Below are 27,289 nucleotides of genomic sequence, written 5' to 3'. Positions count from 1 at the left end.
ACAAAAGCATGTGCTTTTTCAAAGCATTCAATAAATATTGATGCCATTAGGATGAGGGTAAGGAGAAGAGAATACTTATGGTCAAAAACATTAGAGATTCTAAAAAGAGAGAAAAATTATAAAAGAGAGCTTTTTAGCTAAAATGGGTTTGGTGAAATTACTTAAGGAAAAAAAATAATATAAAATATCCCAGAGTAAAAAATAATGATAGAAAATTCTTGACTAGTTGGGCAACACTTTCATTTATTTCATGATCTTTTCTGTACCAAATATAAAGAAGATAAATAAAATCCATCTTGTCAGCACAATGTTGAGCATCTTAATTTTGAATTATTCAAGTAGATGTGGAAACAACAAAATTTACCTTGTTGTAAAAGTCTCTATAGTCACTTTTATATTTGGCTATCCAATCATTTTTTCCCCTTATACCCATATTTAATTGCATGTGCAATCTATAATTTGACTTTTTGTTTATTAATTATTTTAGGACACAAGAGATGAAGGTAATGAGACTAAGGCCAGCAGTGTGAGTAAATTGATGAGGACAAGAGAGAAAGTCACTAAACTACATATTTTTTCAACTGAAGTAGGAGAAATGGATATATCCAACTCAAAAGGTATCTTGCCATTATAATCCCTCAAGAATATGTTATCAAAGACAATCTCTATCTGGTCTCTTTTTCATAGAACTTTTTTTTTTCTATAGGGGAAGCAAAAAATTAAATAAAACTTACTCCTACATAGGCAACATAAAAGATGAACATATATGTTTACAGTATAAATATATAAAATAATAAAAATATTTAGAATTTAAAGGGAGATAGAACTAAAATAATAGTAGTAGGGAAAAGAGAGAACCGAAGGAACATATGAGTAAAAAGAGAGCATATTTCTTCTCTGAGAATGAGTGCAAAGATCATTACTGAGGGAGGCCACAGTAAAGGAGTGGGTCATGTTTTCATACCACATTTTGGAATTCCAACTAGACTCCAGTGAATTTGAAACAGCATTGAAACTAGGAGTTAGTTTGGACAGCACTCTCAATTCAGGAACAGTAGTGTTCTAAGGTGGAGAAGGAAATGGCAACCCACTCCAGTATTCTTGCCTGGAGAATTCCAGGGACGGGGGAGCCTGGTGGGCTGCCGTCTATGGGGTCGCACAGAGTCGGACACGACTGAAGTGACTTAGCAGCAGCAGCAGTGTTCTAAGGTAGGGGCAGTAAGAATGGTCAATGCATAACAACAATAAAATGCAGTCAAACTTTTGTAGAGTTTATTACTCTTTTTAAATTCTTTACAGACAATGCATCGCCATATGGCTTACAACTAGGATGAACTACCCCCATGGCCCCTTACTTGATATGTCACTGCCTAGAAATAAATTATTTTTTTAAGTATTCTTCTTTATATCACATTGAAAGACAGTTGAAAATAATTTCTACATGTTTTAACACTTTTCTTACTTTTTTAAAATTGTAAATATAGTTGATTTACAATATTGTGTTAGTTTCAGGTATATAAAAAAGTGACTCAGTTATATACAGTTTTTCTCTCTTTTTTTTGTTTTTTTTTTTAATTTTATTTTATTTTTAATCTTTACAATATTGTATTAGTTTTGCCAAATATCGAAATGAATCCGCCACAGGCATACCCGCATTCCCCATCCTGAACCCTCCTCCCTCCTCCCTCCCCTCCCCTCCCTCTGGGTCATCCCAATGCACCAGCCCCAAGCATCCAGTACCATGCATCGAACCTGGACTGGCGACTCGTTTCATACATGATATTATACAGGTTTCAATGCTATTCTCCCAAATCTCCCCACCCTCTCCCTCTCCCACAGAGTCCATAAGACTGATCTATACATCAGTGTCTCTTTTGCTGTCTTGTACACAGGGTTATTGTTACCATTTTTCTAAATTCCATATATATGCGTTAGTATACTGTACTGGTATTTTTCTTTCCAGCTTACTTCACTCTGTATAATAGGTTCCAGTTTCATCCATCTCATTAGAACTGATTCAAATGTATTCTTTTTAATGGCTGAGTAATACTCCATGGGCCAAAGAACTAAATAGACTTTTCTCCAAAGACATATAGATGGCTAACAAACACATGAAAAGATGCTCAACATCACTCATTATCAGAGAAATGCAAATCAAAACCACTATGAGGTACCATTTCACGCCAGTCAGAATGGCTGCAATCCATAAGTCTACAAGCGATAAATGCTGGAGAGGGTGTGGAGAAAAGGGAACCCTCTTACACTGTTGGTGGGAATGCAAACTAGTACAGCTACTATGGAGAACAGTGTGGAGATTCCTTAAAAAACTGGAAATAGAACTGCCTTATGATCCAGCAATCCCACTGCTGGGCATACACACTGAAGAAACCAGAAGGGAAAGAGACATGTGTACCCCAATGTTCATCGCAGCACTGTTTATAATAGCCAGGACATGGAAGCAACCTAGATGCCCATCAGCAGATGAATGGATAAGAAAGCTGTGGTACATATATACAGTTTTTCAAATTATTTTCCATTATAGTTTATTACAAGATACTGAATATTGTTCCCTGTGTTATATAGTAAGTCCTTGTTGCTTACATATTTTATATATAGTGATATGTATCTATCTGAAGAAGGACATGACAACTCACTCCAGTATTCTTGCCTTGAGAATCTCATGGACAGAGGAGCCTGGCAGGCTATAGTCATGGGATCGCAAAGAGTCGGACACAACTGAAGAGACTTAACACACACATATATGTCTGTTAATCCCATACTCCTATTTTTTTTCCCTTCCCACTCTCCCTTTCCCCTTTGGTAGCCAAAAGTTTGTTTCTATGAATACCATAAGTCTATTACAGAAAACATAAGGGTGTTTGTGTTTTATATATAGATACATCTTATTTTTTTAGATTCCACGTATAAGTGATAGATATATATATAGATATAGATATAGATAGATATCTTTGATTTACTTCACTCAGTAGGATGATCTCTAGGTCCATACATGTTTCTGCAGATAGCAATTTTTTTTTTTTTTGGCTGAGTAATATTTCACTGTGTGTGTGTGTGTGTGTGTGTGTCCATATATGTGTATATATATATTTCGGAGAAGGCAATGGCAACCCACTCCAGTACTCTTGCCTGGAAAATCCCATGGACAGCAGAGCCTGGTGGGCTGCAGTCCATGGGGTCGTGAAGAGTCGGATACGACTGGGTGACTTCACTTTCACATTTCACTTTAATGCACTGGAGAAGGAAATGGCAACCCACTCCAGTGTTCTTGCCTGGAGAATCCCAGGGATAGAGGAGCCTTGTGGGCTTCCGTCTATAGTGTCACACAGAGTTGGACACGACTGAAGCGACTTAGCAGCAGCAGCAGTGCATATATATGTATATATATATGGTTGGTGCAAAAGTAATCGCGGTTTTGACAGTGTTGAACTTTGCTGTTTGATGTTGGAACACATTCTTAAATAAATGTGGTTATGTTATACATTTTAATGCACTTTTTTTGTTGTTAATGACATTACTTGTTGTGTATTTTATATTCATTTTAGACTATGGAAATGATGTTACACAAAAAGCAAATTCAAGAGATTTTCTTATTCAAGTGCAAAATGGGTCATAAAGCAGCAGAAACAACTTGCAGCATCAACTTATTTTGTCCAGAAACTGCAAATGAATGTATTGTGCAGTAGTGGTTCAATTAGTTTTACAAAGGAGATGAGAGCCTTGAATATGAGGGGCATAGTGGCCAGTCATCTGAACTTGACAACGGTGAATTGAGAGAAGTCATGGAAGCTGATCCTCTTAAAACTAGACAAGAATTTTTCAAAGAACTCAAGTTTGACCATTTGCTTCATTCAGGATTTGAAGCAAATTGGAAAGGTGGAAAAGCTCAATAAGTGAGCTGACTGAAAATAAAAACAAATCATCTTTTGAAGTGTCCTCTTCTCTTATTCTACACAAATACAATGAATCATTTCTCGATCAGATTGTGATGTGAGGTGAAAAGTGGATTTTATATGACAGTCAGTGATGACCAGGTTAGCAATTGGACAGAAAAGAAGCTCCAGTGCACTTCCCAAAGCAAAACTCACAGCAAAAAATGTGCTGCTGAGATGACCTACTACAGCTTAACAAATCCTGGCAAAACCATTATATCTGAGAAGTATGCTCAGCAAATCAATGAGATGCACCAAAAATTGCAACTCCTGAAGCCAGCATTGGTCAACAGAAAGGCCCCAATTCTTCTCCATGCCAACACCCTAATGCACATCATATAACCACTGCTTCAAAAGTTGGATGAATTAGGTTACGAAGTTTTGCCTCATCCACCATATTCACCTTACCTCTTGCCAACTGACTACTACTTCTTCAAGCATCTCAACAACTTTCTGAAGGTAAAATGCTTCCACAATCCATAAGAAGCAGAAAATGCTTTGCAAGAATTCATCGAATCCCAAAGCATGGGCTTTTGCACTACAGGAATAAACAAACTTATTTCTCATTGACAAAAATGTGTTGATTGTAATGGTTCCTACTTTGATTAATAAAGATGTGTTTGAGTTTAGTTATAATGATTTAAAATTCGTGGTCCAGACCCACAATTACATTTGTACCAACCTACTAATATACCAGTAATACTTTCCAGAGACACTTGGAGGGCACAGACAAAACTTTGTGTACACCAGGACCCAGGGACAGGAGCAGTAACCACAAGAGACTGGACCAGGCCTGCCTGTGAGTGTTTGAAGGTCTCCTTCAGAGGCATGGGACAGCAGTGGCCTGCTGTGGGGCCACAGGCACTGGCTTCAGGAGTCCTGGGAGGAGTGGCGTGTGGCATAAGTCCTCTTGGAGGAGGTTGCCACTAGCCCCACCATAAAGCCACCAGGTGGGCAACCCACAAATTGCAGAAAAATACCAAAGAAGTTCTCACACTGTTGCAAAAGTTCTAGGCCCCACCACAGACTTCCTAACCTGGGAATCCAGCAAAGGACTAAGAATACCAAGGGAATCTGATGTGATGGTCAGCAGGATTTGATTATAGAACTTCCACAGGACTGAAGAAACAGAGACTATTGGAGGGTACAAACAAAACCTTGTGTGCACCAGGACCTAAGAGAAAAGAGCAATGAACCTACAAGAGACTGAGCCAGACTTGCCTGTGAGTGTTTGGGAGTCTCCAGTGGAGGTGTGGGTTGACAGTGGCCTGCTTCAGGGTCAGGCACACTGGCAGCAGTATTCCTGGGAAGCATAGTGTGCTGGCATGTCTTTTGGTCAGATCAAGCTACAGGAAGAGGACAACCCCACCAATAAGCAGAAAATTGGATGAATGATTCACTGAGCATGGCCTACCAGAACAAGACCCTCTGCCTACCAGAACAAGACCCTCTGCCTACCAGAACAAGACCCAGTTTTTCCCACAGCCAGTGCTTCTCATCAAGAAGCTTCTAAAAGCCTCTTATCCTCATCCATGAGAGGGCAGAGACAATGAAAACCACAGTCAGAGAAAACTAACCAAAATGATCATATGCATCACAGATTTGTGTAACTCAATGAAACTATGAGCTATGCCATGTAGGGCCACCCAAGACGAATGGGTAAAAATGAAGAGTTCTGACAAAATGTGGTGCCCTGGAGAAGGGAATGGCAAACCTCTTCAGCATTCTTGCTTTGAGAATCCCATGAATACTATGAAAAACAAAAAGATATGACACAAAGATATGAAAGATGTCAGTAGGTGTCCAATATGCTACTGAAGAAGAGTAGGGAAATAGCTCCATAAGGAATAGAGGCTGAGCCAAAGCAAGCATCCACAATTCCCAGTTGTGAATATATCTGATGGTGAAAGTAAAGTCTGATTCTGTAAAAAGCAATGTTGCAAAGAACCTGGAATGTTAGGTCCATGAATCAAGGAAAATTGGAAGTAGTCAAACAGAAGATAGCAAGAGTGAATCAAAATTTTAGAAATCAGTGAACTAAAATGGATGGGAATTGGTGAATTTAATTCAGATGACCAATACATCTACTACTGTGGTCAAGAATCACTTAGAAGAAATGGAAAAGCCCTCACAGTCAACAAGAGATCCAAAATGCAGTACTTGGGTGCAATCTCAAAAATGACAGAAGGATCTCAGTTCATTTCCAAGGCAGACCATTCATTATAACAGTAATCCAAGTCTATGCTTCAACCAATGATGCTGAAATGGAATGGTTCTTGAAGACCTACAAGACCTTCTAGAACAAACACCAAAAAAAAAAAAAAATGTCCTTTACATCATAGGGGATTGAAATGCAAATGTAGGAAGTCAAAAGATACCTGTAGTAATAGGCAAGTTTGGCCTTGGAGTACAAAATGAAGCAGATCAAAGGCTAACAGAGTTTTGTCAAGAAAATGCAGTGGTCATGGCAAACACTTTCTTCAAAAAACACAAGGGATGACTTTACACATGGACATCACCAGATGGTCAATACTGAAATCAGATTGATTATATTTTTTGCAGCCAAAGATGTAGAAGCTCTACACAGTCAGCAAAATAAGACTGGGAGCTAACTGCAGCTCAGATTATGAACTCCTTATTGCCAAATTCAGACTTAAATTGAAACAGTAGGGAAACCACCTATTTAGGTCATTCAGATACGACCTAAATCAAATCCCTTATGATTATACAGTTGAAGTGACAAATGGATTCAAGGGATTAGATCAGGTAAACAGAGTGCCAGAAGAACTATGGGTGGAGGCTTGTAACATTGTATAGGAGATGGTGATCAAAACCATTCCCAAGAAAAAGAAATGACACAAGAGAAAATTGTTGTCTGAGGAGGCCTTACAAATAGCTGAGAAAAGGAACGAAACAAAATGCAAAAGAGAAAAGAAAAAGATATACCCATTTGAATGCAGAATTCCAAATAATAAGAAGAAGAGATTTAAAAGCCTTCTTAACTGACCATTGCAAAGAAATAAAGGAAAAACAGTAGAATGGAAAGACTAGAGATTGTTCAAGAAAATCTAGAGCTACCAATGGAACATTTCATGCAAAGATGGGCACAATAAAAGACAGAAATGATATGGACCTAATGGAAGTAGAAGATATTAAAAAGAAGTGGCAAGAATACACAAAACTATACAAAAAAGTTCGCACTGACCCAGATAACCACGATGGTGTGATCACTTATCTAGAGCCAGACATCCTGGAGTGCAAAGTCAAGTGTGTGTTAGGAAGCATCACCATGAACAAAGCTAGTGGATTCGGAGTTGATGAAATAGCTGAGCTATTTCAAATCCTAATGATGATGCTGTGAAAGTGCTGCACTCAATATGCCTGCAAATTTGGAAAACTCAGCAGTGGAAACCAGACTGGAAGAGATCAGTTTTCATTCCAATCCCAAAGAAGGGCAATGCCAAAGAATATTCAAACTACTGCGCCATTACACTCATTTCACATGCTAGCAAGGTAAAGCTCAAAATCGTTCAAGTTAGGCTTCAACAGTACGTGAATTGAGAACTTCCATATATACAAGATGGATTTAGAAAAGACAGAGGAACCAGAGATCAAATTGCCAACATACTTCAGATAACAGAAAAATCAAGAGAATTTCAGAGAAACATCTACTTCTGCTTCAGTGACTACATCAAAGCCTTTGACTGTGTGGGTCACAACAAGCTGTGGAAAATTTTTTTTAAAATTAAAATACCAGACCTCCTTACCTGTCTCCTGAGAAGCTTGTATTCAGGTCAGGAAGCAACAATTAGAACAAGATGTGGAATCATGGACTGGTTCAAAATTGGGAAAGGAGTCCATCAAGGTTGTATATTGTCAGTCTGCTTATTTAACATATGCAGAGTACATCATGCAATATAATGGGCTGGATAAATCTCATACTGGAATCAAGATTGCTGGAAGAAATACCAATAACTTCAGATATGCAGGTGACACCACCCCTATGGCAGATAGTGAAGAAGAAGTGAAGAGCCTCTTGACAAAGGTGAAAGAGGAAAATGAAAAAGCTGGCCTAAAACTCAATATTCAAAAAGCTCAGATCATAGTATCTAGTCCCATCACTGCATGGCAAATAGATGGGGTAAAAGTGAAAAAGTGACAGACTTTATATTCTTGGGCTCCAACATCACTACGGATGGTGACTGAAGCCATGAAATTAAAAGACTTTTGCTCTTTGGAAGAAAAGCTATGACAAACCTAGACACTGTTAAAAAGCAGAGACATCACTCTGGTAGCAAAGGTCAAGTATGGATGTGATATTTGGACCATAAAGAAGGCTGAGCACCAAAGTATTTAAGCTTTCAAACTGTGTTGCTGGAGAAGATTCTTGAGAGTCCTTTGGGAAGCAAGGAGATTAAACCAGTCAATCCTAAAGGAAATAAATCCTGAATACTCATTAGAAGGACTGATGCTGAAACTGAAGCTCCAATAATTTGGCCACTTGATGCGAAGATCTGACTGATTGAAAAAGACCATGATGCTGGGAAAGATTTAGGGCAGGAGGAGAAGGGGGTGACAGAAGATGAGATGACTGGATGGCATCATTGAACATGAATTTGAGGAAACTCCACCAGATAGTGAAGGACAGATAATCCTGGAGTGCTACAGTCCATGGGATTACAAAGAGTTGCGACTGAGTGACTGAACAACAGTAACAAATATTCCACTGTATTTATCCCACTCCAGTATTCTTGCCTGCAAACACTCATGAACAGAAGAGCGTTGTTGATACAGTCTATGGTGTCCCAAAAGAGTCAGATATGACTTAGTGACTAAACAACAAAGCAAAGCTTTGGGGGTTTCCCTTGTGGCTCAGTGGTAAAGAATCCACCTGCCAGTGCAGGAGACATGGGCTTGATCTCTGGGTTGGGAAGATCCCATGGGGAAAGAAGTGGACACCCATTCATTCCAGTATTCTTGCCTGGGAAATCCCAGGAAGAGATGACCCTGGCAGGCTACAGTCCAGGGGGTCAAAAAAGAGTTGGACATAACTTTGCAAATAAGAAACAAACAACAACACATACCACAGTTTCTTAAGCTGCTGCTGCTAAGTCACTTCAGTCGTGTCTGACTCTGTGTGACCCCATAGACGGCAGCCCACCAGGGTCCCCCATCACTGGGATTCTCCAGGCAAGAATACTGGAGTGGGTTGCCATTTCCTTCTCCAATGCGTGAAAGGGAAGTTGCTCAGTCGTGTCCGACTTTTTGTGGCCCCATGGACTGCAGCCTACCAGGCTCCTCCATGGGATTTTCCATGCAAGAGTACTGGAGTTGGGTGCCATTGCCTTTTCCATTTCTTAAGCTAGTCATACATTAATGGGCATTTGTGTTGTTTCCATGACTCAGTTCAGTTCAGTTCAGTCACTCAGTTGTGTCCAACTCTTTGAAACTCCATGGACTACAGCACGCCAGGCCTCCCTGTCCATCACCACCTCCCAGAGTTCACTCAAACTCACGTCCATCGAGTCGGTGATGCCATCCAGCCATCTCATCCCCTGTCGTGCCCTTCTCCCCCAACCCCCTTCAATCTTTCCCAGCATCAGGGTCTTTTCAAATGAGTCACTTCTTCACATCGGGTGGCCAAAGTATTGAAGTTTCAGCTTCAGTATCAGTCCTTCCAATGAATATTCAGGATTGATTTCCTTTAGGATAGACTTGTTGGATCTCCTTGCAGTCCAAGGGACTCTCAAGAGTCTTCTCCAACACCACAGTTCAAAAGCATAAAGCTGAGTTCTTTGGCACTCAGCTTTCTTTATAGTCCAACTCTCACATACATACATGACTACTGGAAAAACCATAGCTTTGACTAGATGGACTTTTGTTTGCAAAGCAATGTCTGCTTTTAATATGCTGTCTAGGTTGGTCATAAATTTTATTCCAAGGAACAAGTGTCTTTTAATTTCATGGCTGTAGTCACCATCTGCAGTGATTTGGGAGCCCCCCAAAATAAAGTCTCTTACTGTTTCCACATGTATTTGCCATGAAGTGATAGGACTAGATGCCACAATCTTACTTTTCTGAATGCTGAGTTTTAAACCAACATTTTCACTCTCCTCTTTCACTTTTGTCAAGAGGCTCTTTAGTTCTTCACTTTCTGCCATAAGGGTGGTGTCATCTGCATATCTGAGGTTATTGATATTTCTCCCAGAAATCTTGACTCTAGCTTGTGCTTCATCCAGCCTAGTATTTCTAATGAGGTACTCTGCACATAAAATAAGCAGGTGACAATATACAGCCTTGAAGTACTCCATTCCCAATCTGGAACCAGTCTGTTGTTCCATGTCCAGTTCTAACTGCTGCTTCCTGACCTGCATACAGATTTCTCAAGAGGCAGGTAAGGTGGTCTGGCATTCCCATCTCTTTTATAATTTTCCAGAGTTTGTTTTGGTCCAAACAGTCAAAGGATTTGGCATAGTCAACAGAGCAGAAATAGATGTTTCCTGGAACTCTCTTGCTGTTTCAGTGATCCAACGGATGTTGGCAATTTGATCTCTGGTTTCTCTGCCTTTTCTAAATCCAGCTTGAACATCTGGCAGTTCACAGCTCACATACTGTTGAAGCCTGACTTGAAGAATTTTGAGCATTACTTTGCTAGCATGTAAGATGAGTGCAATTGTGCGGTAGGTTGAGCATTCTTTGGCATTGCATTTCTTTGAGATTGGAATGAAAACTGACCTTTTCCAGTCCTGTGGCCACTGCTGAGTTTTCCAAATTTGCTGGAATATTGAGTGCAGCACTTTCACAGCATCATCTTTCAGGATTTGAAATAGCACAACTGGAATTCCATCACCTCCATTAGCTTTGTTCATAGTGATGCTTCCTAAGGCCCACTTGACTTCACATTCCAGGATGTCTGCCTCTAGGGCAGTGATCACATCATTGTGATTATCTGGGTCATGAAGATCTTTTTTGTATAGTTCTTCTGTGTATCCTTGCCACCTCTTCTTAATATCTTCTGCTTCTGTTAGGTCCATACCATTTCTGTCCTTTATTGTGCCCATCTTTGCATGAAATGTTCCCTTAGTATCTCTAATTTTCTTGAAGAGATCTCTAGACTTTCCCATTCTATTGTTGTTCTCTATTTCTTTGCATTGATCACTGTGGAAGGTTTTCTTATCTCTCCTTGCTATTATTTGGAACTCTGCATTCAGATGGGTATATCTTTCCTTTTCTCCTTTGCCTTAGCTTCTCTTCTATTCACAGCTATTTGTAAGCTTTCCTTAGACAACCATTTTGCCTTTTTGCATTTCTTTTCCTTGTCTAGACTATTGTAAATAGTTCTGTTATGAATACTGTGGTACATGTATCCTTTCAAATTAAAGCTTTCATATATTTTCTGGATATGTGACCAGGAGTGTGATTGTTGGATCATATGGTAGCTCTATTTTTAATTTTTAAAGGAGCTTCCATACAGTTTTCCAATAGTGGCTGCACCCTTTTTCCCACCCATTATTTTCCCACCAACAGTATAAGAGATTCCACACTCTATCAAATATTTATTTGTAGACATTTTGGTGATAGATATTCTGACTGCTGTGATATGATACCTCACTGTTTTTGATTTGCCATAATTGGTGATTATAATCATAATTGGTGATGTTGAGCATCTTTTCATTTGCCTGTTGGCCATGTGGATGTCTCTTTGGAGACATGTCTACTTCATTTTGTGCAAATGGCCATACTACCCAAAGTAATCTGTAGATTTAATCAGAACCTTATCAAATTATCCAGGAAATTTTTCACAGAACCAGAACAAATAACTCTAAAATTTATATGGAACCACAAAAGACTCAGTATTGCCAAAGTCCTGAGGAAAATGTACAAGCTGGAGGTCTAATCCTTCCAGATTCCAGACAATATTGCAGAGCTACAGTAATCAAAATATCATGGTATTGGCACAAAAACAGGCAAACATATCAATGGAACAGAATACAGAGCCTAGAAAGAAACCCACATACCTAAGGTCAATTAATGTTTGTCAAAGGAGGCAAGCCTATACAATGGAAGGGAAAAAAAAAGTCTCTTCAGCAATTGGTGTTGGGAAAGCTGAACAGCTGGATATAAATCAATGAAATTAGAACACTCCCTCACACCATACACAAAAACAAACTCAAAATGGTTTAAAGACCTAAATATAACATGACATAATAAAACACCTAGAAGACACAAATTGTGACAATATTTTATTACATTAGTCAATATTTTCTTTAGAGCAAGGCAAAAGAAATAAAAACAAAAATAAACAAATGGTATCTAATTAAATTTAAAAGCTTTTGCACAGCAAAGGAAACCATCAACAAAACACAAAAGACAATCTATGGAATGGGAGAAAATATTTGCAATGACATGACCAACATGAGATTAATATCCAAAATATTTATACAGCTCAATATCAAGAAAACAACCTAATCAAAAGTGGGCAGAAGGTCTTAACACTTTTTTTTGTTTGTTTCTACAGAAAAGAATAGAAACCTCAGAGTGTGCCACAAACTGGGGGATACCAACAAACCAGTCATGGCGCCTGGCTCTCCTGAATCTCATTTGACACCAGATGACAAGGACTCCAAAAATCAGACAGTAGCAATAAAACCATTGTCCCTTCCAACATTAATCAATGATCCTGGTGATGAATTTCACCCAAACTCCAGTGATACTGGTAAGGACCATGGAACAAACTGTTTTATGGGTATAGCCACTAATCTCAAATTTGTATCTGAGTTAATGATAATGTGATGTTGGATGTTAGCTTGGGAGTCAGAATACTTGTAATTTATACACCTATCACTTTATAAAAATGCTTTAGTTTTCTTTGCCCAGTAGGCTGCTCACCTGAAAAACGAAGAGTTGCAATGGATGATCTCTCAAGTCTTTTCTAAAAGTGAAAATCTGTTATTCTATTTTTTTTTTCTTTTTTAGATTCTATTCCCATGCAGGTCATTGTAGAGTATTGAATAGAGTTTCCTGTGATACACAGTAGGTTCATTAGCTATCTGTTTTATATATAGCAGAGAAGGCAATGGCACCCCACTCCAGTACCCTTGCCTGGAAAATCCCATTGGCGAAGGAGCCCGGTAGGCTGCAGTCCATGGGGTCGCAAAAAGTCGGACACAACTGAGCAACTTCCCTTTCACTTCTCACTTTCATGCATTGGAGAAGGAAATGGCAACCCACTCCAGTATTCTTGCCTGGAACATCCCAGGGACGGGGGAGCTTGGTGGGCTTCCGTCTATGGGGTCACACAGAGTCGGACACGACTGAAGTGACTTGGCAGCAGCAGCAGCACTGCATATATGTCAATCCCAATCTCCCAAGTTACCCATCCCCCATTCCCTGCTTAATATCTCTGTTTGTTTTCTATATCTGTGACTCAATTTATGCTTTGTTAATAGGATCATTTTTACCATTTTTTAATGCCTCATATAAGCAATATAATATGATATTTGTTTTTGTCTGACTTACTTCACTCAGTATGACAATTGTTAGATTCATCCATGTTGCTACAAATGGCATTATTGCATTCTTTTTTATAGCTGAATAATTATCATTGTATATATGTGCCACCTCTTTATCAATTCCTCCATGAATAGACATTTAGTACTGCAAGTAGTGCTGCAATGAACCTTGGGGGTGCATGTACCCTTTTGAATTATGTTTTTTTCTGGATATATGGTGTGAAGTGATACCTTATTTTAGTTTTGATTTGCATTTGTCTAATAATTACTGATATTGACCATCCTTCCATGTGCCTCTTGGCCATCTATATGTCTTCTTTGAAGAAATGTCTATTTAGATCTACTTATTATGTGATTAGGTTGTTTGTTTTTTTTTTATATTGAGCTGCATGTGTTTTTTGTATATTTTGGAGATTTGCCCCTTGTTGGTTGCTTCATTTGCAAATATCTTCCCCCATTCAGTGAGTTGTCTTTTCTTTTTGCTTATGGTTTTCTTTAGTGTGCAACAGTTTTTAAGTTTAATTAAGTCTCATTTGTTTATTTTTGTTTTTATTTTCATTACTCTTGGAGGTGGATCAAAAAAGATATTGCTGTGTCAGAGAGTGTTCTGCCTATGCTTTTCTCTAAGAGTTTTTTTCAATGTAATTCTGAAAACCCTAGCCACAGCAATCAGAGAGGAAAAAGAAGGAAAAAGAATGCAAATTGGAAAAGAAGTAAAAATGTCAGTTTTTGCTGATGACATAATACTATACTAAGAAAATCCTAAAGATGAAACTATTAAAATTCATGAGTGAATTCAGTAAAATTGAAAGATACAAAATTAATACACAGAAATCTCTCTCATTTCTACACATTAACAATGAAAAATCAGAGAGAGAATTAAGGAAACAATACAATTTACCATCACATCAAAAGGAATAAAATACCTTTGAATAAACTTACCTACAAAGACAAAATACCTGTATTCTGAAAACTATAATATACTTATGACAGAAATTGAAGATGACACAACAGATAGAAAGATATAACATGTCCTTGGATTGGAAGAATCAATATTGTCAAAATGACTACTGAAGCCAATCTTCAGATCCAAAGCTGCTGCTGCGCTAAGTCGCTTCAGTCATGTCCGACTCTGTGTGACCCCATAGACGGCAGCCCACCAGGCTCCCCCGTCCCTGGGATTCTCCAGGCAAGAACACTGGAGTGGGTTGCCATTTCCTTCTCCAATGTGTGAAAGTGAAAAGTGAAAGTGAATTCGCTCAGTCGTGTCCAACTCTTAGCGACCCCATGGACTGCAGCCTACCAGGCTCCTCCGCCCAGGGGATTTTCCATGCAAGAGGACTGGAGTGGGGTGCCATTGCCTTCTCCTCAGATCCAAAGCAACCCCTATCAAATTACCAATAGCATTTTCACAGAATTAGAATGAAAATTTTCACAATTTGTATGGAGACACAAAAGACTCCAAATGGCCAAGGACAATCTTGAGAAAGAAAAAGAGATTCTTCCAAAATCTGTTCCCTGACTTCAGACTATAGTGCTGTATTTGTTTAGTCACTATGTCTTGTCTGACTTGTTTGAAACCCTATGGACTGTAGCCAGCCAGGATCCTGTATCCATGGGATTTCCCAGGCAAGAATACTGGAGTGAGTTGTCGTTTCCTTCTCCATGGGATCTTCTCAACCCAAGGATTGGATCCATGTCTTCTACATTAGCAGGCAGATTCTTTACCACTGAGCCACCAGGGAAGCCCTCAGACATAGTACAAAACTACAAATAAAAACAGTATGTTACTGTCACAAAAACATAGAAATATAGATCAATGGAACTGGATAAAAAGCCCAGAGATAAACCCACATACCTACGGTCATTTAATCTGTGAAAAAGGAGGCAAGAATATACAATGGAGAAAAGATAGACTCTTCAGTAAGGGGTGCTGATAAAGTTGGACAGCTACATGTAAAAGAATGAAATTAGAACCCCACACACAAAAATAAACTCAAAATTGATGAAAGACCTAAAATTAAGGTCAGATACTAGAAATTCTGCTATTCTAAATTTGTGGGTTATCAACAATAACATAGCTATTTTGGCCTATGAGTTTATTGGTCAAAAAATTGGGATCCTTGAGATAGATACTAATTTAAAATAATTTAAAATCTATTTATTCCACATGGGAATTCATGATGAAAAGACTGAAGAAACAAGGTTTGGAAAAGTAGAAATGTATCAGGGTGTGAGGTTAGAAGTAGTGTCTACCAGCTGTTCACACTTCTGATGCCAGTTTCAAGATGAGATGTTCCCTAAATTTTTTTTTGGTAATTGGCTACAAGAATTCAGAACTCACTGAAAGCTATTATGCTCAAGATTATGGTTTTTTACAGTGAAAAAAATATGCAGATTAAAGTCAATCAATGGAAAATATTCATGATAAAGTGTCCAAGGAACTTCTAAGCATGTAGCTCCCATTTGTTCTCTCCTAATGAAGTCATGGACAGCACTGTTCTCTTGGCAATGACTCGCAACAAAGTAATTGAAGTATTGCCAACCAGGGACGCTGACCTGAGCCTTGGTGTGCCCAGTCTTTATTGGAGCTCCACAGTCAACTCCACAGTCAGCTCCACACAGCTGACCTCAGTCTCCAGGCCCACTGGGGTCAAGTTGATACCACGTGACTCAATAATAAATGACATTGCTGGACTTTCTACTTTGGCCACAGACCAAAGACATCCTGTCCTCATCAGACAGGACATCCTAAGGGATTATGTATTACCCACCAGGGCTAAGTGTAAAGGCCAGAGCTCTTCTGGGGCAAGGTAAAATTCTCTATTACATACAAGGCCTAAGGATGACAAAGAGGCAAAGTGTGAACAATATCAGGACTCCATATATATTAGTTTTCTGTTGTCTCTGAACAAATTTATCATTTTAAAAGAACACAATTCATTATATCACAGTTATGTACACTAGAAGTTTGGGCTGGCACAGTTGATTTCTCTACTTTCAAGTATGACAAGGCCAAAGTCAAGGTGTTGTCCATCTCATATTTTAGCCAGAGACTCTAAGAAGCAATACACTTCCAAGACCATTTAGATTGTTGGGAGAACACTGTTCTTTGCAGTCACTGGACTGAGGTTCCCTGTTCCGTGTTGCCTGCCAACTGGTGTGGCTCTTAGCTCCTGGAAGCCTCTGGTTCTATATCTCTGAGCCAGTTGTGCCTCAGATCCTTCTCACACTTGGAATTCCTCTGAACTCTTTGTCTTCCACACATCTTTTCTGCCTACAGCTGACTAAATTTCTCTCCTTTTAAGGGCTCACCTGAACAATCCAAGACAATATTCCTGTTTTAAAGTCCATAACCTTAATTACATCTGCAAAGTCCCATTTTCCCTGCAGTTTAACATATTCTATAAGTTCCAGGGTTTAGGGTATCAACACCTTGGGGAAAATTCATATAATCTCTCATCTCTACAATTCTCTGTGGCTTCATGAATTTCTCCATGAAGCAAAGAACATGAGCACCAACAGCCTCTAAGCATCAATGTCTATTATATTAATACAAATACCACAGAGACCAGGCAGATAATGCCGATGAATGAGATGGGCTGGTGAGAAAGTAGTGAGTGCAGGCTATGAGGAAACTAGAGCAGAGGATGATAAACTGTGGCCAGATGCAAGCTCAGCTTACTGACCAGTTTCAGTAAATAAACTTGTATTTTCTATGTCTCTTTTTAGTCTATAATGACAGAGATGATATGACAACCAACACAGACTGCATGGTTTACAAAGCTGCAAATATTTACTATGTACCCATTTACAGAAAACATTTGCCAACCCATGAATTAGAAGCTGCATACATACCCCATTTGAAGGCCACCCCAGAGTCCCAGCCAATGGTTGTGGTGGAGAAATGTTCACCCAGTGTTCCAAATCTTTCTCTTTCTTCAAGAGAAGCTTGAGCTCAAGATTTTTATATGAAATTTTCTAATATGTATGTCAACTAATTTTTAAAAGTTTCCAAAATCCTAGGAAGGCTAATGAGAAAACATCTGCTGGTCTCATTGGCTTTTCCAAAGTTTGTGGCTTTTGTTTTATGTAGTTTCAGCCATAAGAGAGAAATGGAATTTAGTCTCAATATCTGAGGAGAGAACTGTGTCGTGAGCTCTCTTTGCACCAATCAACTATGACAAGGGGTGTAAATACAATTATCGATTGACTCAATTTGGTTAATTCAGAATCTTCTGCTTTGGCCCAGAGATAGATTTTTTTATAGGCCTTAAGCATGAGAAAGTTCACAACTCCAAACAAACCACCAATAAATAATTTCAAAATAAATATTAAAGTCAATCCTTAAAATAAATGTAAGGAATTTCAACATGATATTTTCTTCTCTGCAATAACTACTTTGAATTTATTAAAAACTATTTTTTCAAGAAGCAATTCCCCCCACTCTGACTTTTTATTGTTTTTATCCTGGTTTTCATGCCAGGTTATCCTGCATTTCCTCTATAAAAGAACAATGATTTAATTTATTAATTCTCTGAGAAGAAGAGAAAGGAAAACACCACCCAGGAGCCACACTGTAAGAAAACAAATGACCCCTGAGCTGGCAAATTTCTGCCTGCTCTTCATCTTACATCTGGGAAGGGCTGACTAAAACATTTAATTGTAACTAGCAAGTATGATTTATTTGAAGAAAAGAAAGTCCGACAATTCAGATTAGTTGATGCCTTGGAAATGAAATTTTATTGAATAAGGCTCTCATATTTGGTAAAAGAATTAAATTTATAAATTAAAAAATTGATACTTAGTATACATATCAATGGAGAAGGCAATGGCAACTCACTCCAGTACTCTTGCCTGGAAAAGCCCATGGATGGAGGAGCCTGGTAGGCGTCAGTCCATGAGGTCATGAAGAGTCAGACATGACTGAGTGACTTCCCTTTCAATTTTCACTTTCATGCATTGGAGAAGGAAATGGCAACCCACTCCAGTGTTCTTGCCTGAAGAATCCCAGGGATGACAGAGCCTGGTGGGCTGCCGTCTATGGGGTCGCACAGAGTCGGACACGACTGAAGTGACTTAGCAGCATACATATCAAAACACGTGATGCCAAATTTTACTTTTTAATTAGACAAGATCAAAGCACACAAGATGCATTAATTAATTAATTATATAACATTATTAAATTATGAAAGAAATAGCCAGTGAGTGCCTGTGATATATCTGTTCTGCTATAGGTACTGGAGATATAGCACTGAGTAAATAAATAAATAGGCAAGCTCTCCTGGAGCTGACATGAAAGTGGGGAAAGACAGTAAACATGTATTAAATAATACGGCAGGTGGTGAAGAAAATGGAAACTGGTCAGTATATTATTATAGGCTAATTTCTGTCTTCTCAAAATTGATATGTTGATGTCTTAATCCCTAGTACCTTAGAAGGTGACTATATTTAAAGACAGAGTGTTAAGAGACATAATTATTGTTGAATAATGTTGAATAAAGTCTGTTTCCCAAGGTTCCAAGTTAGGAAAGGAGTACATCAGGATGTATATTGTCACCCTGCTTGTTTAAATTATATCAAGTGTATCATATGAAATGTCGTGTGAATGAAGCACAAAGATGGAATCAAGATTGCCAAGAAAAATAACAATAACCTCAGACATGCAGATGACACCACCCTTATGGCAGAAAGCAAAGAGAAACTAAGGAGCCTCTTGATGAATGTGAAAAAGGAGAGTGAAAAAGCTGCCTTAAAACTCAGCATTCAAAAAACAAAGATCATGCATCCAGTCCCATCACTTCATGGCAAATAGATGGGGAAACAATGGAAATAGCGACAGACTTTATTTTCTTAGTCTCCAAAATCATGGCAGATGCTGACTGAAGCCATGAAATTAAGACATTTGCTCCTTGGAAGAAAAGCTATGACTAACCGAGACAGCATATTAAAAAGCAGAGACATTACTTTGCAGACAAAGGCCCAGCTAGTCAAAGCTATGGTATTTCCAGCAATCATGTGAGAGTTGGACCATAAAGAAGTTTGAGCACTGAAGAACTGATACTTCTGAACTGTGGTGTTGGAGGACTCTTGAGAGTTCCTTGGACTGCAAGGAGGTCAAACCAGTCAAGCCTAAAGGAAATCAATCCTGAATATTCATTGGAAGGACTGATGCCAAAGGTGAAGCTCTAATACTTTGGCCACCTGATGTGAAGAGCTGACTCATTATAAAAGACCCTTATGCTGGGCAAAATTCAAGGCAGGAGGAGAAGGGGATGACATAGGATTAGATGGTTGGATCGCATCACCAACTCAATGGACATGAGTTTGAGCAAGCTCTGGGAGATAGTAAGGGAAAGGGAAGCCTTGTGTGCTGCAATCCATAGGGTTGCAAAGAGTAGGACATGACTGAGTGACTGGACAACAATGACAAGATCTGTAGGATGGGCCCTAATCCAATATGTCTATTTTAAAGTGCCTATACATTTTATTTTCTTTAAGGGGAATTATTCATTTTGGGCACAACACCCAATAGTTCATAATAGGTTGGAAACACAGCAACTGCTAATTTAGCATAAACAATGTAACTGCTAGAGCTTGTTTGTGTTAAATAGAGGTAGTTATGTTGATGAAAGTGAAAGTGGAGAGTGAAAAAGTTGGCTTAAAGCTCAACATTCAGAAAACAAAGATCATGGCATCCGGTCCCACCACTTCATCGGAAATAGATGGGGAAACAGTGGAAACAGTGTCAGACTTTATTTTTCTGGGCTCCAAAATCACTGCAGATGGTGACTGCAGCCATGAGATTAAAAGACTCTTACTCCTTGGAAGGAAAGTTATGACCAAGCTAGATAGCATATTCAAAAGCAGAGACATTACTTTGCCAACAAAGGTTCGTCTAGTCAAGGCTATGGTTTTTCCTGTGGTCATGTACAGATGTGAGAGTTGGACTGTGAAGAAGGCTGAGTGCCGAAGAATTGATGCTTTTGAACTGTGGTGTTGGAGAAGACTCTTGAGAGTCCCTTGGACTTCAAGGAGATCCAACCAGTCCATTCTGAAGGAGATCAGCCCTGGGATTTCTTTGGAAGGAATGATACTAAAGCTGAAACTCCAGTAGTTTGGCCACCTCATGCGAAGAGTTGACTCATTGGAAAAGACTCTGATGCTGGGAGGGGTTGGGGGCAGGAGGAGAAGGGGACGCCAGAGGATGAGATGGCTGGATGGCATCACTGACTCGATGGATGTGTGTCTGAGTGAACTCTGGGAGTTGGTGATGGACAGGGAGGCCTGGTGTGCTGCAATTCATAGGGTTGCAAAGAGTCAGACAGGACTGACCGACTGATCTGATCTGATCTGATCTGATGAAGCCTATGGAGCCTCAGAGAAGTGAAATTTATCAGTGACAAGACAGCATTCCTAATATATTTGCATAGATAGAACAAGTAACTTGTTTTCCACATGCTTCATATACTTAAAATCTACTTAAGCTGTGTTTTTAAACTGTCAGTCTTTTGGTTTAAAAGCCTAACTACATCTCAAAAAATGATATTCAAGCATTGTTTTAAAATTACAGCTGCTCAATGTCAGTGAAATGGCAGCCCACTCCAGTATTCTTGCCTAGAGAATCCTGTGGACAGAGGAGCCTGTTGGGCTGCCATCTTTGGGGTCGCACAGTCAGACACGACTGAAGCGACTTAGCAGCAGCAGCAATGTCAGTGATATGATAGATTGATATATTCAGATTCAGACATGATCATGGTACCATTACCTGAGTTAGAGTAGTTGTGCCAAATTGATAGATTTAAGAAACATTGATATGGTGCTTATTGTCTACCTGAAACTCTTACGCAACTTGTTTAATCATCATAACTAGCTCATGAAGTAGGTAATATTGTGTCAGGGAGAAAGCTGAGGCACATAAGAAAGCTGAGATAAGAAAAGTCACCAAGGCAAAGGCAGGGTATGGAGGGAGGCAGATGAGCTTCAGTATTTGTGCCAAATCATTACAATCTGTTGCCTCATCTAAAAGTTCAGACAATATCTCATATTTGTGATGCATGCTGTGGGTCTGAGCTTTCTATATGCTTTACATACATTCAGTTGTTTTATGGTATTGAGCCACCACTGGGAATCAAAAGGTCTGGATTCCAGTTTCAATTTTGGTGAAGGACAAAGAGTGTGATTCAGGGAAGCTGGCTGTACTTTTCTGGGATTCAAGCTAATGAATTGGTTAAATTAGATGATTTATCTCCAAAGTCTCTTCTAATTCTAAAGTTTTAGAATTTGTAGACTATCTTAAAAGTCATGAAATGAATATATATTTTTTAGTTTTCAAGTTTTTTAAACTGAATACTCAGTCTATATTTTTCATCTTCTACACTCTCATTCTTGAAAAAAATTTTATTTAAAATTTATTTACTTATTTTAAGTGAAACAAAGATGATATTTTTAATGATAAAAGGTAAAGAATCTGCCTGCAGTGTCAAAGACCTGGATTTGATCCCTGGGTTGGGAAGATACCTTGGAGAAGGGAAAGGCTACCCACTCCAGTATTCTAGTCTAGAGAATTCCATGGACTATACAGTCCATGGGTTTGAAAAGAGTCGGACATGACTGCATGACTTTCATTTCATTCACAGAGAAAATAGACATGATAAACCATTAGACACCTTAACAACAAGGAAACAAAGACACATAAAAGAAAAATCAGAAGAAATATAAGGGAAAAGAAAAAAATATATAACCATAGTGAGACATATTAACATTTCTCTAAGAACATTTTGTTAAGTGCAGAAAAAATAAGAATAGGAGCCTCTTGAATGTTGTTATTAATAATTTAAATATAATAGATTTATATTTAGCTAATTTATATTAAAATCCTACACAAATATATTTAAAATTTTGTATCTCATACCTTGTTATTAAATGTCCATAGGACATTTAGAAAAACTGGCAAAAAGATAAACATTACTAAATTTCAAAAAGTAGAATTCTTTTTTGTGTGTGATTCAGTTATACATATACATATGTTATTTTTGAACTTATTTTTCATTTTAGGTTATTGCAAGATATTGACTATAGTTCCCTGTGCTATACAGTAAGCCTTTGTTGCTTGTTGCATATCTATTTTTTTAGATTAGAAATGTAGCGTTCTATTCATAAGTCAAACAAAAAACACTTTTATATTCTCATTTATACAAGTTTTGAATTTAACAAATAGATGCAGATATCTTAGATTCAGATGCTATTATAAAGATATAAAGCCATTTTGCCAAAGAAAAGGAAATAAAAAAGCAAACCAACAGAAAAAATAATAATAATAATAATTTTACCTTTAATATAACAGGAACTTTTTATTTGGGGAATACTAGTACACATTATTGCTCCCTTAGGATCTAAATGTATACTTTCAGCTCCCAAACAGCATTTATTTACCCAATAGAAATGCAAAGCTAATTATAATTAATACTGTTAATTTTAGTTCTGCCTTGAATAATTACACTTCACAGAACTATCTTTTTTCCTCTTATTGCAATTATGAAATTATGATTTGTTTGATATGAGAAAATTATGACAGAAGACTTAGGAGTAAATATAAAAAGAAAGTTTGATGACTTAAAAAATATCATTAAGTTTTCAAAAATAGTGAAACTCAAAGAAGCTCAAAGTCTTTTCAGTGATACTTATCTATATACATCTTATATGGTGCCAAAGCAGTGAGGGAAATATATTTTAATTTCTGTAAGCAAAGACAGTTTCAGTAAGTATTTCCATATAATACTTCTGTTTATTTAAGCAAATACTCTTAGACTGAACCTCATCCCAAGTGATAATCTCTCAGGCTATTTGGAGACTATGTTCTCAGGAATATGGCAAAGGCAGGCTAAAAAAGGTAAGATCTCCAGCTCTAAGACAAAGACATGGAAACATGATGCTTCTGTTAATGATCATAATGACTAATTCCCTATTCTTTAGCCTCATTTTACATCTCAGTTCATCATGATCTAATGATTCAGATAATTTTTTTATTTTACAGATAACACCAGGGACAACACCCAAGTTCCTACTGCACCTCAACTCTCCTCTAGAATGAAGCACATTAAACAAGAGATGGCCAAAAATCACCTTCAATTTGTGCGATTTGAAGCAACAGACCTCCATGGTGTGTCCAGGTCTAAGAGTATCCCTGCACAATTTTTCCAAGTGAGTTTTGCAAGTAGTTATGACTGAATGTCATTTCATTCAATTCATTTGCAAGAGAATGGTCCTTATTACTCTTTCTAATTTTATTGTACTCTAAACAGCAATTCAAACTGAAAACCTTGTTTGATATGAGAAAACTATGACAGAAGACTTAGAAGCAAATATAAAAAGAAAGTTTGATGACTTAATAAATATTATTAAGTTTTCAAAAATAGTGATGTTAAGAAATACTGCATTTTCAGATATTTGAGACGAGTTGTTTTTTTGTTTTTAGTTTATGTCATGTGTTTATTTTAATAACTGATTACTGTGTTATTAAAACATTTCTTAGGAAGGGACATCAGTCAGTATTATACAAAAGTATCAAAATTAAGCATCCCCAAAGGTTATTATTTAAATACTACTTTCAATATTAAATTGTAATTTTCTAATTTGCTTTACACTGAGTAAAACTGGAATTTTTCAAAACATTTTTTAAAGAGTTCCAAATAAGTCAAACATGTATCTTAAAAAAATTATTTAGATCTGCCTACACATATACACATGAAATTTATATATACAGGTCTTTGAGTAGGTTGAAAAATTAAACAGTCATTGAATAGTGCTTGACTTATCAACTTTATTACTGGTAAAGGTAGATTCAGATCATACAAGTCAAATGGCATTTGAAAATGTGTAGAGATGGTGGAAAGTGAAGGAGGCAGTGACTCAATACCAAATGCAGAAGAGTCACATCTTCTAGTACCAGCTGCTTCTCAGTAGCCATGCTTTTTGGGATTTAGAGGTAATATAAAAACCAAATTGGCTTGCAAAATTAACCTCACCATGTTCACTGAAATCATGGGAACTGAACTTTATAGTCAGCTTTTTCTCTACCCATTAATGTAAATTTCAACACATGAAACTTTATTGATATTCCTACCACACAATTTCTAGAAAAAATTTTATGTGTCTATTCAACTTCATACTTCATTATTTCCCAGTTGTGTGATAAGTAGAAAAGTTAAATAAGAACTAAATACATTGAATCCAACAGGTATTTGACCAGAAAATGCGTTAGCAATCATTTAGTCTAACACTTGTTTCACAGATATGGAGGCTGAGGCATGTATGTAGTACCATGACCTGCCTAACTTCACACAAGCAATTAATGACAAAGTTAGGACTAGAAATAGATTTGGTGATACTCAAGTTATGCTGACTTGAAGGCTACAACATTCTGGAAACTATAACTTAGGTGCACATTCATGGGCAAGGTTTTTGGAACCCTGTGCCTATGAGGTAGTTTGCTTATTAGTAAAGGTGAGTGAGGAGAGAAGCGCCATAGTCAGCAACCCTGGCTCCTCTGTCCCATGTGTCCTGTGTGTGATCACAGTCAGCTCTCTGAGAAGGACTGCAGACGGTCTACTGACTCTTTTTGGAGGATTACAATAGAATAAGTTGAAATAAAGCCTTATCTGCAGTATTAGCAACTACGCCATGTGATAAAAAGTGATTTTAAAAAGTACTTTTGGTTATGATCATTTCAAATAATTCCTTTAGATTTTACCTTTTTCATTTGCTATAAAGACATTTTCTTTATTGCTATAGCTTTTATTTATGAGTGCTGTTTGCATGAGCATATAAAGTCTCCAAAGGCTAAAGCCTAAAGCTATTGACTTGTTTATAAATTACCTTTGAGAATATTATTTTAAACTATTTAAAATGTATCTGTAATAAGCTAGTTTCAACTAACAGATGAAGCATTTTTTTTTTCTCATTAGTAATGATCTCCCACTCCCACTTCCCATCCCCTGACTTTTTTGTTTGGTTTCAAGTTTCAAAAGTTGATTGCTCTGTCCTTTAACTTATTTAGGAAAAAGTGATTCATGGTGTTTACATGCCCCGAGGTTATCTTGAATTGATACCAAATCCTAAGGACAATGAAGTGGATCACATTAGAGCAACGTGTTTTAATAGTGACATAGTCCTGATGCCAGAGCTATCAACCTTCAGAGTTCTGCCGTGGGCCAAGAGAACAGCCAGGGTGATCTGTGACACATTCACCGTGACCGGGGAGCCTCTTCTGACCTCCCCAAGGCACATCGCCAAAAGGCAGCTGAGCCAGCTGCAGGATGCTGGCTTCTCCCTGCTCTCTGCTTTCATCTATGATTTTTGCATTTTTGGTGTACCTGAAATTATCAATTCAAAAACCATATCTCTTCCTGCTTCAGCACTGCTAAATAATCATGACCAGCTGTTCATCCAGGAACTCGTGGATGGTTTGTATCACACTGGGGCCAATGTTGAGAGCTTTTCCTCCTCTACCAGGCCTGGCCAGATGGAAATCTGTTTTCTGCCTGAATTTGGTATCAGTTCAGCTGATAATGCATTTACCCTCAGAATGGCTGTCAAAGAAGTGGCAAGGAAGTATAATTATATCACCAGCTTTTTCATCGAGACTGGATTCTGTAACTCAGGAATTTTGTCTCATAGTCTCTGGGATGTCGATGAGAAGAAAAACATGTTCTGTAGCAATTCTGGAATTGAGCAGCTCACGATTCCTGGGAAAAAATGGTTGGCAGGCCTCTTGAAGCACTCTGCTGCCCTCAGCTGCTTGATGGCCCCTGCTGTTAGCTGCAGGAAGCGCTACTCTAAGGAGAGTAAAGACCTGAAAGAGAGTGTGCCGACAACGTGGGGGTACAATGATAACAGCTGTGCTTTTAACATTAAGTGTCACGGTGAGAAAGGCACTAGAATAGAAAATAAACTGGGCTCAGCCACAGCAAATCCTTACCTGGTGTTGGCCGCCACTGTTGCTGCAGGCTTGGATGGACTTTACAGCGATGATGGTGTTTTGTCTGGTCCAGAGAACAGCACAGACCTTCATCAGTCCAAACCTTCTGAGATCCCTTTGAAACTGGAACATGCCCTCATGGCACTAGAGGAAGATCAATGTCTGAGACAGGCTCTAGGAGAAACTTTTATTCGGTATTTTGTTGCCATGAAGAAATATGAGTTGGAAAATGAAGAAACAGATGCTGAGAGAAATAAATTCTTAGAATATTTTATTTAGAGTGGAACCCTTAACTATTTCTGTAGCAGTGTGAGTTTTTTTTAAGTTGCTGATTTGCCAGAAAGAAAAGATGGAGTTTTCTAATAACAATAAGACTACAAATGCTTTCTCTCTTTTTTGTTCCATGAAATATTTGAAGATGACATGAGGCCACTGGGAGGATTCTAATAGAAACAAACAATAAAGTTGTGGTGCAACAGTGATGTGCAAACCCAACAAGTCTTGTCACTCGGTGATCATTGCCTCAGTGTATGTTGGTTGACCTAGACACAAATATTCAGGGTTTTTTTTTTTTGGGGGGGGTGGGGTGGGGCAGGCAACAAATATATTTACACAATAAAAAATACTTAAGAGTTAGAAAACAAAATTTAAATGACTAAAAATACAATGAAGTAATTTTCAATTATACACATAGATTGTGACTGCCAGGGAAACAAAGATATTTGCTAATATAATCTCACTCATATTGAGGATCTATTTTTCAAACATCACTGTAATGTTTCCAAATGATTTAATTAAGGTTTTCAAAAATATGTGATGATAACAAATTAGCAGAAGTTTTCACATAT

General features: G+C 38.0%; 1 protein-coding gene across 1 annotated transcript; it reads left to right on the top strand.

The window, feature by feature from the left end:
* The first annotated feature begins 51 nt into the window (after positions 1 to 51).
* On the top strand, positions 52 to 26,720 carry LGSN (lengsin, lens protein with glutamine synthetase domain). The gene is made up of 5 exons (XM_070360870.1): positions 52 to 57; positions 488 to 617; positions 12,469 to 12,666; positions 23,499 to 23,665; positions 25,521 to 26,720. Exons 1-5 carry the CDS (start codon positions 52 to 54, stop codon positions 26,718 to 26,720), a joined length of 1,701 nt encoding a protein of 566 aa, XP_070216971.1.
* The last annotated feature ends 569 nt before the right edge of the window (positions 26,721 to 27,289 follow it).

Source organism: Bos mutus, chromosome 2 (assembly GCF_027580195.1).
Source record: "Bos mutus isolate GX-2022 chromosome 2, NWIPB_WYAK_1.1, whole genome shotgun sequence".
Lineage (NCBI taxonomy): Eukaryota > Metazoa > Chordata > Mammalia > Artiodactyla > Bovidae > Bos > Bos mutus.
This window is presented reverse-complemented; position numbering and strand designations above follow the sequence as displayed.

Excerpts from the sequence above, each read along its gene's own strand:
- LGSN (XM_070360870.1), top strand. Across the intron at positions 12,667-23,498 it reads CCCAAACTCCAGTGATACTG|ATAACACCAGGGACAACACC; the intron begins GTAAGGACCATG and ends TTTATTTTACAG. Across the intron at positions 23,666-25,520 it reads TCCCTGCACAATTTTTCCAA|GAAAAAGTGATTCATGGTGT; the intron begins GTGAGTTTTGCA and ends TAACTTATTTAG.